The sequence below is a fragment of the Choloepus didactylus genome, chromosome 2 (assembly GCF_015220235.1).
Source record: "Choloepus didactylus isolate mChoDid1 chromosome 2, mChoDid1.pri, whole genome shotgun sequence".
Lineage (NCBI taxonomy): Eukaryota > Metazoa > Chordata > Mammalia > Pilosa > Megalonychidae > Choloepus > Choloepus didactylus.
The window spans coordinates 218,540,145-218,556,041 of record NC_051308.1 but is presented as its reverse complement, the minus strand read 5'-3'; the positions used below and the strand labels follow the sequence as shown (position 1 = coordinate 218,556,041).

At 39.9% G+C, this 15,897-nt stretch overlaps 1 protein-coding gene across 1 annotated transcript in view; it reads left to right on the top strand.

The window, feature by feature from the left end:
- Positions 1-15,897, top strand: part of ZCCHC17 (zinc finger CCHC-type containing 17) — a 95,778-nt gene that overhangs the window by 58,048 nt on the left and 21,833 nt on the right. Inside the window, exons 4-5 of the mRNA XM_037827907.1 lie at positions 5,679-5,779; positions 7,019-7,110. Of these exons, the coding sequence (XP_037683835.1) occupies positions 5,679-5,779; positions 7,019-7,110 (193 nt within the window). The remainder of the gene's footprint in view (positions 1-5,678; positions 5,780-7,018; positions 7,111-15,897) is intronic.

The window sequence follows — 15,897 nt, the reverse complement described above, 5'->3', positions numbered from 1 at the left end:
TGGGATTTTTTTTTTTTTTTGGAGTAATTAAAATGTTCTAAAATTGATTGTGATGAGTGAACAACTATGTGATGATATTGTAAGCCATTGATTGTATACTTTGGATGGATTGTATGGTGTGTGACTATATTTCAATAAAATTGCATTTTAAAAAATGGGCAATGGATTTGAGTAGACATTTCTATAAAGTGGTCAGTCAACACATGAAAAGATGCTCAGCATCATTAGCCATTAGGGAAATGTAAATAAAAACATGGGATACTAATTTTCACCCATTAGGATGGCCATATTCAAGAAGACAGATACTAACAAGTGTTGGTAAGAATGTAGAGGAATTGGAACCCTTGTCCATTGCTATTAGGAATTAAAATTGTGCAGTCAGTTTGCAAAAAAAGTTTGGTAATATCTCAAAATGTTAAACATAGCATTACTCTATGACCCAGCAGTTCCAGTCCTAGGTATATGCTCAAGAGATATGAAAACATGTCTGCGCAAAAATTTGTACAGCAATGTTCATAGCGAAATTATTCATAATAGCAGAAAAGTGGAAGCAATCCAAATGTCCATCAAGTGATGGATGTATAAAAATGTTTACATACAGTAGAATATTACTTGGCAATAAAAAGAAATGTCTCTTCAACAAATTGTTAACCTCTGTGGGTTCAGTTTGCCAAGAGAGGAATGTCCATAGAAGAGGGATTTTCATATTTTGCAATTTTTCAAAATGTTTCTTAAAAAAAAAGTCCAACAGCTGATCTTTCAATAATAGAGCCATACCTCTAGCCTTGGAGACTAGTGTACTGCAAATTAAATCTTTGCATTAGATGCAGCTTACCAGTAGTTTCCTAGCAGACAGGAATCCGTAATAAAGCATCTCATTTTTTCTTGGCTGGAATTATTGAGGTGGAACTCATCCCCACTCCTATAGAGCCTGCATCTCTTTTGATACAAAGACAGATTATCTTTAGTATATTTTCCATGGCTTCTTGTGCCTGAAAGTTCTATCCTTATTGGGCACATACATATATGACACTGTGGGGACAATGCGGGGATTAAAGGCCTGTCACCTTCTAGCAGTCATTCTTCAACTCAGTTGTGTCCATACCCTGTCAAGTGATGCTCTTGATTGTGGCTGACAGCTTACAGGTTAATCTGTCAGTCTGACAGCTGGGCTGAGAGAAGCCTTGGAGGGAGAACTCAGGGAGCCAAGCAATTAGGCGGAAACTGTGCATTCTGATCCCAGGGTCTTGTGTAGATTTATTGGATAACTTGAGCAATTGACTTCCCTATAGTGTATCCTAGCTTTTCTTCCTGTAATGGGAAAAATTGAGTCCTATCTTAAAAGTTCTGGGTTATGAAACAACTCTTCTCTGAACAGATCTTAACATCGATTCAGGAGGGTAGATGCTAATTTGAGTTTGTTTTCCCAGACTTTTATTCTCAGAATTCTTTAACCACTACTGAGTACAAGACCCCTTCCCAAATATTCTGGGGAAGCCAGATCTAACCTAGATGTTCTTTCTCCTCTCATAGCACTGTCCAAGAGAAGTTTCTGTGATGATGGAAATGTTCTATATTTATGCTATCCAATACAGTAGTCACTGAATTTTTAATTTTATTTATTTTAATACATTTAAACAGCTACATGTAGCTAGCGACTGGATGGTTCAGCCCTATCCTTTGCTACTCTGCTTTACCCGCCAGCAATAAACTATGAAATTTTGAGAGCAGAGATTATTTTGTTCAACATTATATTTTTAGAATGCCTAGAATACTGCCTTGCTTGTGGTAGAAGCTCACATATTTTTAGCACTGAATTCTGCTTAGCAAATATTTATTGAGCTCTATTTTCTAGTCACTGTTAGAGATCAGAAAAACATTATCCCTGTTGCCTCAGATTGTTAATAATCTAGAAATGTAAACAAGTTACAGTGTTGTATAATAAAAATGAGTTAATCCATTGAACTATGGAGTAGTTAGGCTGTTTGAATGAAGCAGGGCCTAATACAATGCTTGAGGCATAGTAGATTGTCAGAAATTTTTATTAAATGAATAAATGAAGTTTAGCCTCACCTCCACCATTTACTAGCTTCTTGACTTGGGCAAGTTGCTTAATCACTGAGGCTTAGCCTCCTCATCTGGGAAATGAGAATAACGTGCATTTTTAGACTGAGTTTCTTGACTGGCAGGATCATGTGTTTTTCATCCTCTGATCCTTGCCTGCAATGTAATGGGTGTTTAGAAAAAGTTTAAATGAATTCATAATCCAAACAAGATAAAGGCTATGAAAACACTTTGTTAACTCATGACTTACGTTATTATCATATACCATTTTGGAGGACAACTTACTTGAAAAGTCTGGAAAAGGTATTCAAACTTCCCAAATGTAAAGACCTTTCACTTTGACTTTTTTTTTTTTTCTCTAATGGTTTGAAGTGGTCACCTCTTTATTGCAGGTGGAAGTTGTAAAAGAAATTAATGTTGAACTTAACACAGTTGGGAGAACAATTTTAAGGGTATTATAATAAGCCTATTCTATTTGTCTCATATGGTGATTGAGGAGTTGTAATCCTCTCCAACTAGTCAGAATTTTTTGTTTGTTTTTACCAGCTGACAGTCAGATGGGACTCATTCTGTAAAAGTGTCATGTTATGTTAGGTTTATTGAACTTGATGAATGACTTGAAGTGTATTTACCACTTGATGTCAGAAATCCAGGTGCAAACTGCTCTGAAGAACTCACGTTCTGTGTGGCATGGTGAGCAAAGCATTTTTTGTTGGTTTGTTTGTTTCTGTTCCATTTTAGAGAATGTACTAGAACAGAATTAGATGTTTCTGTAGTTGTAGGGGAGATCACCTTTCTCTTTTTTTAAATTAAAAAGATAAGATCAATAATTAAAAATGGGAAATATTGGTATGATGTAGGAGACCTGACATACTCATATTTGCATTGCAGTTCTGTTATTTATCAGTTTTGTGACCTTGGACAAGTTACCTCTCGACTATCTTCTCATCTGCAAAATGGAGATGTGAACCTATAGCTTTGATTTAATTACTAAACAAATGGCTGGAGGTAAAATATCTAATGAGATACTCAGCATAGAATGAGGGGTCCTCAAATGTCTTATTTGGTGCCCTCTAATGAATAAATTTAATGCAACAGTTGGTGGTGTGTGGGGGTGACAGTGAAGTGCCACCCAAGAGAATGAAACTAGTGAAACATCCATACAGAGTATGGGATTAACCATAGATAGAAATAAATGAGGTAATTGCCTATAAATACGGAACTGAAGAGATGGGAATACTCAAGACTCCAACAAAATAATCTGGTTGTAAACCTAGAAGGAATTGGAATAAAATCATAATTTAGGAGACAAAAATTTAATTAATGTATCATACTCTATTTGGGGAACGATTATATGAAAGGGGAGGAGGTTGTCAGTCTGGAACAAAGTAAAAGAAAGCCTGAGAGCCTGAAGTTGACAGTTTTACCTTTTCTAGGACAGAAATGAATCTGGATGATAGGAACTAGAGAGATGGGTTCTTTTGTGAGGAAGTGATACTCCATTAAACCTTCATGGAATAGAAAAGTATCTCAAAACATTTGTTTCCCTTTTGTTCTCATTCCCTGTCAAAGCAATTTCTGACCCTAATTTAATTTTTCAGGTATTTGATACTGAGGGTGACAGGTAGTTTACCTAGATGAGGATTGGGAACCTTCCAAGTAAAAGAAAAGTGTATTTTCCACTGTAAATTAGTGGAACTGACAGCCTGTTTTAGTGTATAAGCATCTAGAAGCTGATGACTACCACATTGATAATATCTCCGGATCATACTCCTCTGAGCTACAGACTTACATATATCTAACTGCCTACATGACATTTGTATTCAAGACTGAGGTCTAGACCAAGCTCCTTGTTTAATTCACCCTGTAAAGTAAAGCCTTTGATAACAAGTCATTACTGTCTCAAGTCTAAAAATCCTATACCCTAGTATGACTATTTCTAGATTCCCTTTTGGTCTCGGTCCATATGAAACATAATTTTATATAATTGCAATCATAATATACATATTTCTCATTAAATTTTTTTTATTAAAAACATGCTTATAGGAAAAATAAGGAAAATTATTGTTATATGATATTACTACTGCACAGAGATAGGCACTGTTAACATTTTGGTGTATTTCTTTATTGTCATATATTTGTGTAGAATGTAACATGTTGAGATTAAGATATCTTTTATATAAATTGTGGAGCTTTTTACACTTAATGAACCTTAAACAATTCCCTATCTTACTTTAAAATACTTTTTGCAAACATTTAAAAGCCTTCATTCTATTATTCAGATGTACCACGTAATCATTTTAAGTTGTTTCTAGGTCTTCACTATTAATGCTTTGAGAAATGCCATATTTATCCAGGAGAGAGGTGCCTGTACTAAAAAAAAAACCTACTTTGGGATCAGGTGGGACAAGAAGCAGTTGATGTATTTGTGGTACTCCAATAAATAGACCTTCTGTTTCAGAAAAGAAAAAAAAATGTTCTCCCCACTATATTAGGTTCATCATTAATTTCCTCCACAACTTACTTTAGCAGTAGAGGAATGAGGCAGATTCTAACCATTAGAGGACAGTTGCAGCCCCAAACTTTCAAAGTGAAAGGTTTCCCTTCCCTTCAGGGGATCTGAATTTCCTCGCCAGAAATTCCAGTTAGGCTAGTCTGCTCATTACACAATAATGGCGGGGGGGGGGGGGAATGCTGCATGAATTGTACCCAATTTGGAGATTATGTGATGGTCTAACATAAAATACAGGTTTCATGATATATAAAAAACACTTTGTGGGCCCTGGTTTTATGCAGAGAGATAGGCTATCAGTGTCCCAAATCAGCTGAAGTAGGTCTAAGAGACCTAGTGACCATGGATAGAGAAAGTGGTGGCTTCCAATTGGAGCTCCAAATGGAAAGGACAGGTGCTTCGAGCTGCTGGTGTGTGTGGACATCTGTGTACATGCATGTGTTTGTAGGCGACAGTGAGAGAGAGAGAATAAAGGTTTTTAGACATAAATCTTTTGTTTGCCTTATCAATTTTTTCCTTTAGGTTAGATTCATGGTTATGTCCATTAAAATAATTGTTTATTTTCTCCAGAATAGAAATAATTTTCTCTGTTATTAAAATATTTGAAAATAAAAGAAAAACTAAAAGTGTAATACTGCATTCCCTGAAATGAATTATTAACATGTTTATGTATAATCTTTTGAACATCATTTTTAATTGGCCAGGTGGCTATGCCATAGTTGACTAAACTGTTACTCATTGCTGGTTATTTGAAATTTTTTCTGTCTTAAAAATACATCAAATATTTTTATATAGATTGCTTTTCCTTTTGCATGTAGTTTTTCCCTTATGCCCTAGCAACTTGTAATTCTGCTGGTATTACATGAATGTAGATATTGTATCACCTCTTTACTAACATTGAGCTTATCTTAAAGAATGTTTGCTAGTTGGTTAGATGTAAAAACCTATCTCAAATTGTTTTAATTTGCAGTTTTAAATTAATGAATAATTTTCAGTGAAACATTGAATTTTCAATTGCATTCCCAACTCTCATCTTCTTCCTTTAGAGTATAAAGTCCAGATATACTCTGTGCTTTATTGACTTTCTCTTTCTTGTGCCCAGGTCTAGTCCATCGAACTCACATGTCATCCTGTCGGGTAGATAAGCCCTCTGAGATAGTAGATGTTGGAGACAAAGTGTGGGTGAAGCTTATCGGCCGAGAGGTAAAGTTTTATGCAACTTTCATTTGGGTAGAAAGGATTAGGAAAAGCTGGGATTTTCTTAGTATTTATGATGGTAAGTGTGTATATGTGGTTAGCAGTGGCAGATAATCTTATTTTTTAATCTTGCCATTATAATCTGTCTTGAATTTAAACCTTCTGGCTGGCTGTCCTGCAAACTCAGAATAAAGGGTATGGACAGTAGTAAGTGTGGTGGAATAGGTACATGTTTGTAAAACTTCCTTCCCTAAGGCTCACCCAAATGGTGGATGGGAGGAAAAAAAGAAAGAAAAGAACCAAAAAAGAGAGAAGAAAAATTTAATCTTTGGGATAAGTTCTCATCACAGACTTCAAAGAATATCTGATATTGTCAGATATCCTTCAATTTGGGCCAAAATGGGAAAAGACACAGAGAGTTTATAGTCATTTCTCCCAATTTCTGGTAACATGCAGTGTGAGGGGACTAAGAAAGGTCTGAAGGAACCTACTAACAACAGCTCCCTTGAGGTAATGAGGCTGTGGGTGTGTGCAGACCACAGGAGAAATATGAACATACACTGAACCCTGCTCTTCTACCAGAAGAAGGCAGGGGAGACAAGCCCAAAAGAGAGACCATTCAACAATATTTGAGTGCTTACTCTGTACTGGGTTCACAAAATATTTGAGGTAGATTTAGATAAAGTAGTCAATAAAGTCCTCTCTGAGGTGGCATATGAGCTGAAACTCAAAGGGAAACAAATTAGTCATGTGAAGAGTTGAGAAAAGAACATTCCTGGAAAAAAGAATAGTTCATGCAAAGACTCTGAAGTGAAGAAGGGCTTCATTTGCTGGTGGGAAGCAAAAGAAGACCAGTGTGGTTCACAGTGTCTTCATGCTTAGAGAAGCTCTAGACCAAGTCCAGAAAGAGAGATCTAGTCTGTTGGAATGTTCTGAAACTCTTTCTGGGCTTATGGAACTCTGAACTGAGTACAGCTGAATTTACTTACTTTCACAGGCCTTGAATTTCCAAACAACCATTTCTGTCTTTGTACCAGAGGAACAGGAATGACATGAGGACGATTTCCTAAAAAAATCTGCTGCAGTTTGTGTCTGTTATGCTTCTTTGTACCCCCAAGTTTCCTAGTACAGTGCCTTATTCGTTAGAGGAGCTCAATAAATGTTTGTTAGGGTGATGGTAATTTTAGACAGTGGTCTCTTAGATGTACTTAGAGTTTTTGGTGACTTTGCTTTTGTCTTTTTCAGATGAAAAATGACAGGATAAAAGTATCCCTCTCCATGAAAGTTGTCAACCAAGGCACTGGGAAAGACCTCGATCCCAACAATGTTATTATTGAGTAGGTCAAAGATTTGCAAAGGCTAAAATCTTTCTACTTCTCAAACTATAGAATGCCCTAGTGTATCAGACTAAACTGGAAACTCTACCATTTATAGAATTTGTGATATTGATGATTTATGTAACCTTTGTGATCTTTGGTTTTTAGGGCTCTAAAGTATAGATAATAATACTTGACCACGTAGAATTCTAAGAATAAAATTAGTTAACACGCAAAATCCTAGCATAGAGTTGCTTGAGCACATTAATGGTTTTGTTTCCTTTTCTTGGTCTCTTTCTGCTTCTCCTAGCAAGCAGCCAGCCAGCCAGCGAGCATTCATGAAATACCTGTTGCCTCTCTCTCAAGGATTTTTGGGCCAGGGCTGAAAAAAAAAAAGACCATGTAGGAGGGTAGAATGATCTAGGAGCAACTCCACTGGGTTTTAGATTCCTACGTCTTGGGATACACTGTGTTCTGAACACAACGTTACTTTTTTTGGTTCTTTTTATGAACAGATTTTCTGTCTGTGGATGATCGCATCAGTCATGTCAGGACTTATTGTCTGTCTTAAAGTCTTTCTTGAATACATGCCATTGATTTCTTTTTTTTAAATTCAGTTTTATTGAGATATATTCACATACCATACAGTCATCCACAGTGTACAGTTATTCACAGTACCGTTATATAGTTGTGCATTCATCACCACAACCAATTTTTGAACATTTTCATTACCACACACAAAAAAGAATAAGAATAAAAGTTAAAGTAAAAAAGAATACCCAAAACATCCCATACCCCCATCTCTCCCTGTTATTCATTTACTTTTTGTCATCATTTTTCTATTCATCTGTCCATGCACTGTATAAAGGGAGTGGGAGCCACAAAGTTTTCACAATCACACGGTCACACGATATAAGCTATATAGTTATACAGTTATTACGCCATTGATTTCTAAACAGGGGCTCTTGATTCCTTAAGAGGCCTAGAATATGTCTTAGGGGTTTATGAACTGTTTTCAATATTTCAGAAAGCTGATCAAAAATCATATATCTATCCTCAGGTTAGTCATGACATTGCTTTGTTACTTTTTGCCTATTATATGTTACATTGTTCATCTCATTGTAGTCAGACACTCTCAGTGACAGTTATGTTGTTGATTAATCAAAAAAAAGGAAATGTTGTTTGAGTAGGAACTCGGTGGCAGAAAGCATGGAAGCCCTAACTCTTCTTTGGATATGAAGGAATTTTACCTAAGGACAAAAAGTGGTATTTATTGAATATATACTATGTGCCAGGTGTTATGCAATGCAGTTTACATACATTGGTGCATCTAATTCTCAAAGTAGCCTGAGAAGTGGGTGTTATCTCCATTTTACTTTATATTCCTTGGTGTTTGGTGATAAGTAACTTGCCTGTTAATATAGAAGTTATAGGGAGACAGGGACTTAAATCTAGGCCTCTCTGATGTTAGTCTCTAAATATTGACATGTTTGTAGGGTTGACAAAACACTTTACAGTTACAGTAAAAATCCTTCCTAACTCAGCTCAGAAATTTTATTTTTATCTGGCAGTTACTGACTGCACTGTCAAAAGTGCTTCTGCTCCAAGAATCCTAGGCTAAACGGGCTCATTAAAAAGTAGTGTAATTTCCCTAAACCACCCTTACAAGGGTAAAGCATAAAACAGGTAAGATAAAAGAGTTACCTATGTGTAGGCTGTAATAACCAAGTGGCTGAAACAGTAATTTTTGTTGTAAACTATTTAGAAAGCTGCATCCGGGAGAGAAGCATGGCATAGTGAAATGATTACAGGTTTTAGAGGTGGACTTGAGTAAGAAAGAGTCTTGGTTCTACCCCTAACTAGTATATGACCTTGAACAGATTATTTAACATCTGTTAACCTCAGCTTCCTCACTATTAAATGGAGATAATAGTATCCATGTCTAGAAACAACTGGAATGATTTAATTAAAATCTTTTATAAAGAGACTTATTCAGTGTCTAGTAGAAAATTATGGTAGCTACTTACAGTTATTGTTTTAAAATGCCTCTTTGTTTTCCCTATAATATTTGAGATTATTACATCTTTTCTTTTGTAAAAATATATAAGACCCCTGAGAACAGGGACCACATCTTATCTTTCTTAACTCCCATAGTGCCTGACGTGCAGTCATTTAGATAGTACATTCATTTACTCATTTATTCAACAAATACCTATTGAGTTCATAGTCTCTATCAGGTACAATGGCAGTACCAAGGTTTCTGCCTGAAGACCTTACTGCCTAGGGTAATAAGACAACTATAGGAATTATTTTTAATTCAAGGCTACATGTAATAAATGCTAAAAGAGTGATTTGAAGAAAGGGTTCTAGAAATTACTTTGAAGAGGCAAAGTTCTTGTTGGGCCATGGTGATCAGAGAGGAGATGCATTTGAGCTAGATGTTGAAGAATGGATAAGATTTTCTCAGGGAGCAGGGGAAGGAATTGGTCTGAGGAGAGGCATGAGGCAGAAAAGCACATGGAATATTTGGGGAGTCTTATTTAAATGAAAGAAGAGGGTATGGTTGGTATGGTCAAATACTAGACTGTAAAGCTAGGAAGATATGTTGAGGTCAGATTATGACAGGTCTTGAAAATCAGTCAAAAAACATGCATTTAAAAGCCTTTGAGCACTAGAGGCTTCTGATTAGATTAATATGCTCACTCTAATGCTTATACTCTTATGCTATATCCTCCTGCTGTCTCCAGGTGGTCAGCCACCTTTCATTTTCCATCAGAATCTAGGGATTGGTCTTATATTCCATCCCCTCTGAGTCCAAAGTGTTAACAAAGTCATCTAATAAGTGACTCTGTAAATGGAAAGGGGCTAAAGGCAGTTTCCTGTTTAGGTAGACAACATAGTATCGTTGTTCAAAAGCATATTTTAGTCATCACACCATGATTATCCATTTATGTCTCCATCCATTGTTATGTCTACTTCCATTGTTAGATTTTAAGCTTCTTGAGGACAAGTCCCATGTCCTATTCATTTTTGCATACTTTTTCCTAGCACTAGTTCTAGAACTAGTGCCTGCCCCTCAGTAATCATTTAAATATTAGTTGAACTGATAAAAGAAAGATTAATCTACAGTGTATGCCAGATGGATTGAAGGAGTAGAAACTGCAGGCAAGGGGACCACTGAGGGGATTATTACTCTCTAGATGAAATATGATGAAGTCTAACCTATCATGATGGCAGTCAGAACAGAAAGGGAGATGTGGATGAGTGACACATCACATTTGTTGAATTGAACTGAATGTTAGATGGGAAGTGTTATTTGGCTTGCAGTGTGTTAGAATCCACAGGATATTATAATCGGGGTTAAAACTGCATATCACAACCACTTGGTACCACCTTTACAAATAAGGACACCTGAGAGCCATGGGGTTTATAATTTGCTCAAGTTATACCCCCATGTTCCTGCCTTGCTTTTTGTCATTCAAGCTTCAGTCTTTGTTTTGAAAGGACCCTTTCCCATGATCTATACCAGACAATTGATTGCCCAAAACTTGAGTAAGACTCTTTTAGGGCAAAAGCCAGGAATTTGAGCAGACATTTTCAGAACTTAAATTATATGCTAGTCTGCACTAATTGAGTAGCCACTCATTACATATGGCTTTTGAAATTTAGATTAATTAAATTAATAATTATAATTAATATTATATAATTATATAAATCTATAATACAATATAAATATACAAGTATATAATTATAATTAAAATTAAAAATTCAATTCACCAGACACAGTAGCCACATTTTAAGTCCCCATTAGCCATATGTTAGGACAGTATAGATTTATAGAATATTTCCATCATTGCAGAGAGTTTTCTTGGACAACAGAATTCTAGACTGTGTGCTCCCAGCTAGGATATAGGGAAGATAAGACATAGTCTTTACCTTTAGGGTGCTGCTCACAGTGCAGAGGGTGAAGCAAAATGTAAACAAATTTAACAAACTAAAATGATCAAAAAGTAAAATGCCGTGGAAGCACAAAGGAGTAAACTTTGCCTGTGATAGCAGGGAGAATTTTGTGGAGGATGTGATACTTGAGTTGAACTTTGAAGAAAGGATGGAACAAAACATGGAGTATCTTTGTTCCGTTATGAGCCCACATGTCTCATGAAGCTCTTGGCTAAAATATGCAAAGTGGGTAGCTCTGTTCTCCTTTGATCTTTCTATCCTGCATTTCTCTGGGTGATGTGACTGATTTGACAGAATATTTTTTGTTTTCCTGGACCTGAAAAATGGCTTGAAAATTTTAAGTGAAGTCAGAGTTCAAAGTTAAAGAAGTTCGAGTAAGGAAAAAATATTTTTGGGTGAAGAGCAAAGAAATTTCTACAAATACTTATTTATGATTATTATGTGTACCAAGCTTTGGCTAGGTGCTGGGCAAACAAACCCAAGTAAGACTCTGTAACTTACGGGCTTACAGTCTAGAGAAAAAACATACATAAATATATAATGCACTGAATAGTGGTATGTGTTAGGATTGAAGTATATATAGGATATAGTTAGAGTTTGAAAGAGAGTGATTGAGGGTAATGCTCTTCAGTTAAACATTTTTTGAGCACCTACTCCATGCAAGTACTCTGCCTTATACTAAAGGTTAAAAAAAGGAAAAAAAAAAAAAGATCTGTGACAACTGAGAGACTTATACTCTTGGAAGGAGTGTGAATTGGTAAACACACCATGGAAAACTGGCAGAATATGTTAGAGCTGATGCCCTGAGAACCAGCAGTTCCACTCCTAAGCACATACCCAATAAAAATGCATACATATGTTCACTAAAAGACATATACTAGAAAGTTGTTGTTTTTTTTTAATCATTTTATTGAGATATATTCACATACTACGCAGTCATACAAAACAAATCGTACATTCGATTGTTCACAGTACCATTACATAGTTGTACATTCATCACCTAAATCAATCCCTGACACCTTCATTAGCACACACACAAAAATAATAAGAATAATAATTAAAGTGAAAAAGAGCAATTGAAGTAAAAAAGAACACTGGGTACCTTTGTCTGTTTGTTTCCTTCCGCTATTTTTCTACTCATCCATCCATAAACTAGACAAAGTGGAGTGTGGTTTATGGTTTTCCCAATTCCATTGTCACCCCTCATAAGCTACATTTCTATACAATTGTCTTCAAGATTCATGGGTTCTGGGTTGTAGTTTGATAGTTTCAGGTATCCACCACCAGCTACCCCAATTCTTTAGAACCTAAAAAGGGTTGTCTAAAGTGTGCATAAGAGTGCCCACCAGAGTGACCTCTCGGCTCCTTTTGGAATCTCTCTGCCACTGAAGCTTATTTCATTTCCTTTCACATCCCCCTTTTGGTCAAGAAGATGTTCTCCATCCCACAATGCCAGGTCTACATTCCTCCCCGGGAGTCATATTCCACGTTGCCAGGGAGATTCACTCCCCTGGGTGTCTGATCCCACGTAGAGGGGAAGGCAGTGATTTCACATTTCAGGTTGGCTTAGCTAGAGAGAGAAGGCCACATCTGAGCAACAAAGAGGCATTCGGGAGGAGGCTCTTAGGCACAATTATAGGGAGGCCTAGCCTCTCCTTTGCAGCAACCGTCTTCCCAAGGGTAAAACCTACGGTAGAGGGCTCAACCCATCAAACCACCAGTTCCCTATGTCTGTGGTCATGTTAGTAACCATTGAGGTGGGGTAGGCCAATACCCCTGCATTCTCCACAGGCTTCTCAAGGGGGCACTGCATATTTTTTCCTTTTTTTTTTTTTTTTTTTAACCTTTTTTTCCTTTTTAAATCAACTGTATGGAAAAAAAATAAAAAGGAAAAAAAAAGAAAAACATGCAATAAAAGAACATTTCAAAGAGACCATAACAAGGGAGTAAGAAAAAGACAACTAACCTAAGATAACTGTGCGGTCGCAGTTGATTTATCTGGGGGGGGGGTGGCGGCCGGTAGCTAAATCCTAGGCTCCCAGGCTTGCTCTGAAGGTACCGGCGGCGGGGGCTCTTTCCCGGAGGCGAAGGCGAGGCGGGGGATTTGGCCAGGTCCCCGGCGGGGGGGCGTGCAAGGTGTGGAGGGCGGCGAGAAGGAACAGGCAGGACACGGTACTTTGAGGGATGATGAAACCAAGAGAGAGAGAGCTTTATTTGGCGAGAGCACAAGCTTATATTGGGCGATTAGAGGGCGGGGTAGCTGTAGAGGTCGAAGGCTTGGATTGGTTCAGAGAGGGCGCAGAGGTTGAATGACAAGGGGCGGGAGTAGTTTTGGTAACTGCGCATGCGCACTGACGGTGGGGGAGTTGCTCTGGCAATGGGGAGTGTCAGGGGCAAGATAAGGGGGTGGGGAAAAGGCGGTTCCCTCCGGCAAGCCTCCCCTACGGTGGTATTTTGGGTGAGGAAATGGGGCCTGCCTCCGGCCTCACTTTCCCAGGCCTGGGGGGCAGTGGAGGGCGCTGTCGCCCGTGCCCACCACCCTCCCCAGGGGCTGATCAGGTCCCCCAGCCCAGGCCCGCCAAGTCGAAGCACGTGATCAGTATCCCGCATTTCCCCCTTTTTTCTAATTAAAGGAAGAAGCTTACCGGAGAGGTCCGCCAAAGGATGAGGGAAGGGGAAGGTTGGGGAGGGGAAAAAGGGTTGACGGTAGCTCAGCAAGGCTGGAGCTCAGCGTTGGTGTGGCACCCGGGTGCTCGACAGGGGCCTTGTTGCTTGCGGGATGGACGAGGATGGGAGGTTTAAAGTTGGAGGTTCAGAGAAGCTGGAGCTCGAGGTTGGTGCGATGTTCAGGCGATCGAGAAGGGCCTCGCGGTCGGCGGGTTGACCGGTGGCGGTGAGGTTGCGGAGGGTTGGTTGTCATCTCGGAGTAGGGAGCGTCAGAGGTGGCGAGTCGCTGGTACTGGATTTGCACGAACGAGGAAAAAATAGCATCCGTTTGTTTCCTTACAAGTTGGACGATTCTGCGGATAATGCAGGGTCCTAAAGTGAGAGCTAGAATAATCATTAGTAGGGGGCCGAGGAGAGGGAGGAGGTATGGGAGGAGGGGGGTAAAGATGTGGGACCAATAGCTGGTGGCTTCACGGTCTCTTCTACGTTGTTCCAGTCCCTCTCGGACCTTCTTTAGGCTGTCCTCGGCGAGACCTGTGGAATTGGCATATACACAGCACTCTTCTCCTAGGGCGGCGCAGAGGCCTCCTTCTTTGAGGAGGAGAAGGTCGAGACCTCGGCGGTTTTGGAGCACTACCTCAGAGAGGGAATTGACAGAATTTTTAAGATGGGAAATAGCGTTCTGTAGGTGACGAATGTCTTCGTCAACCGCTGCTCGGAGGTGAGTTAGGGCGGAGCCTTGACTGGCTAATGCAGCGATTCCGGTGCCAGCGCCTGCAAGACCTAGGAGGGAGGCAATTGTGAGGGCGGTGATGGGCTCTCGCTTTTGCAGAAGGGCGGGATCTGCAGTCCTTTCTAGGCGGAGGAAGAAGTCTTTCTCGCTGTGGTATAAGACCCTAGGGATAAGGACAATCAAGAGGCAAGTTTCATGAGTTGTATTGAGGGTTAGTACGTTAAGGCAGGGAGTAAGTCCTGTAGAGGAGCACAGCCACTGTGAGGAGTTGTGGGGAATAAGAAACTTGGCAGAGCTGCTGGGAGAGGAGTAGTTGGCACAAGCTGTGAGGCTGAGAGAGTTACTTGAGCGAGGACGGATGCACTTTCCTGTAAAGGAGACTGAATGAAAGGTTAGGGGGACGGCAGAGGTATTCCAATTGCATTTCGAGGGGCTGTCCTCTGTGTTTTCTGAAAAGGAGAGGTTGGAGGCAACTGGCTCATACAGGGGGGAAGAAGTGGAGAGGCAAAGCCAACAAGAGGAGGTAAGATAGGGGTGGGAGGAATTCACTGAGGTGAAGGCTGCTTGGATAAGGTCGAGGAGGGGAGAGGAGTAACGAGAGGAGTAGCGAGAGGGGGGTAGAGGAGGTCGGGGTGGTGGGGTTGGCGATGCATTGTTTGCAGCTGAGGTGCGGCTGGTTGGAGCTGAGGTGCGGCTGGAGGGCTGTGGAAAAAGGGGGTTCACTCGGACTGGGGTCCAGGCCCAGGTGTACTGTTGTCATCTGGTGCACCAGGTTGCGAAGACGATGGCGTTCTCGTCTCGTTAGATGCGTGGTTGCTGGTGGCGGGCCGGATTGCCCTTCCTGGGATCCAGATTGGTTGTGCTGCATCATCTGGGAAAACACAAGCAAACCCACGCCCCTGGGCGAGAAGTGGGGAGGGACCCTTCCAGGCATTATTCTCTGGGTCCTTCCAGTAAACCATCGGGGCCTGGGTGGGCCTATACGAGGGCCCCCAATGTTTATGTAGGGGCGAAAGCCCTTCCTTATTGAATGTGAGTAGATTAAGGTGAATAAGGGCTGCTATGATAAGGTCCCCTGGAGTTGCCTGGGGGAGCATTGCCCTTTCTTTTTCAATTTGTGTTTTTAAGCGGTGATGGACGGCTTCCACAATGGCTTGACCCTGAGGATTATAGGGGATGCCGAAATGATGGGTGATGTTATATAACTGAAGGAAGGCCGCAAAGGAGGCACTGCGATAGGCAGGCCCATTGTCTGTTTTTAGGTCCCAGGGAACTCCCATGAAGAGAATTCCTTGTCTTAGGGCCTTGATACAGTGTTTGGCCGTTTCCCCGGCGAGGGGGACTGCATAACACATGGCCGAGAAGGTGTCAATCATTACATGTACATACTTGAGGCGCCCAAAGGACGGAACGTGAGTTACGTCCATTTGCCATCTAGAATTGGGCTT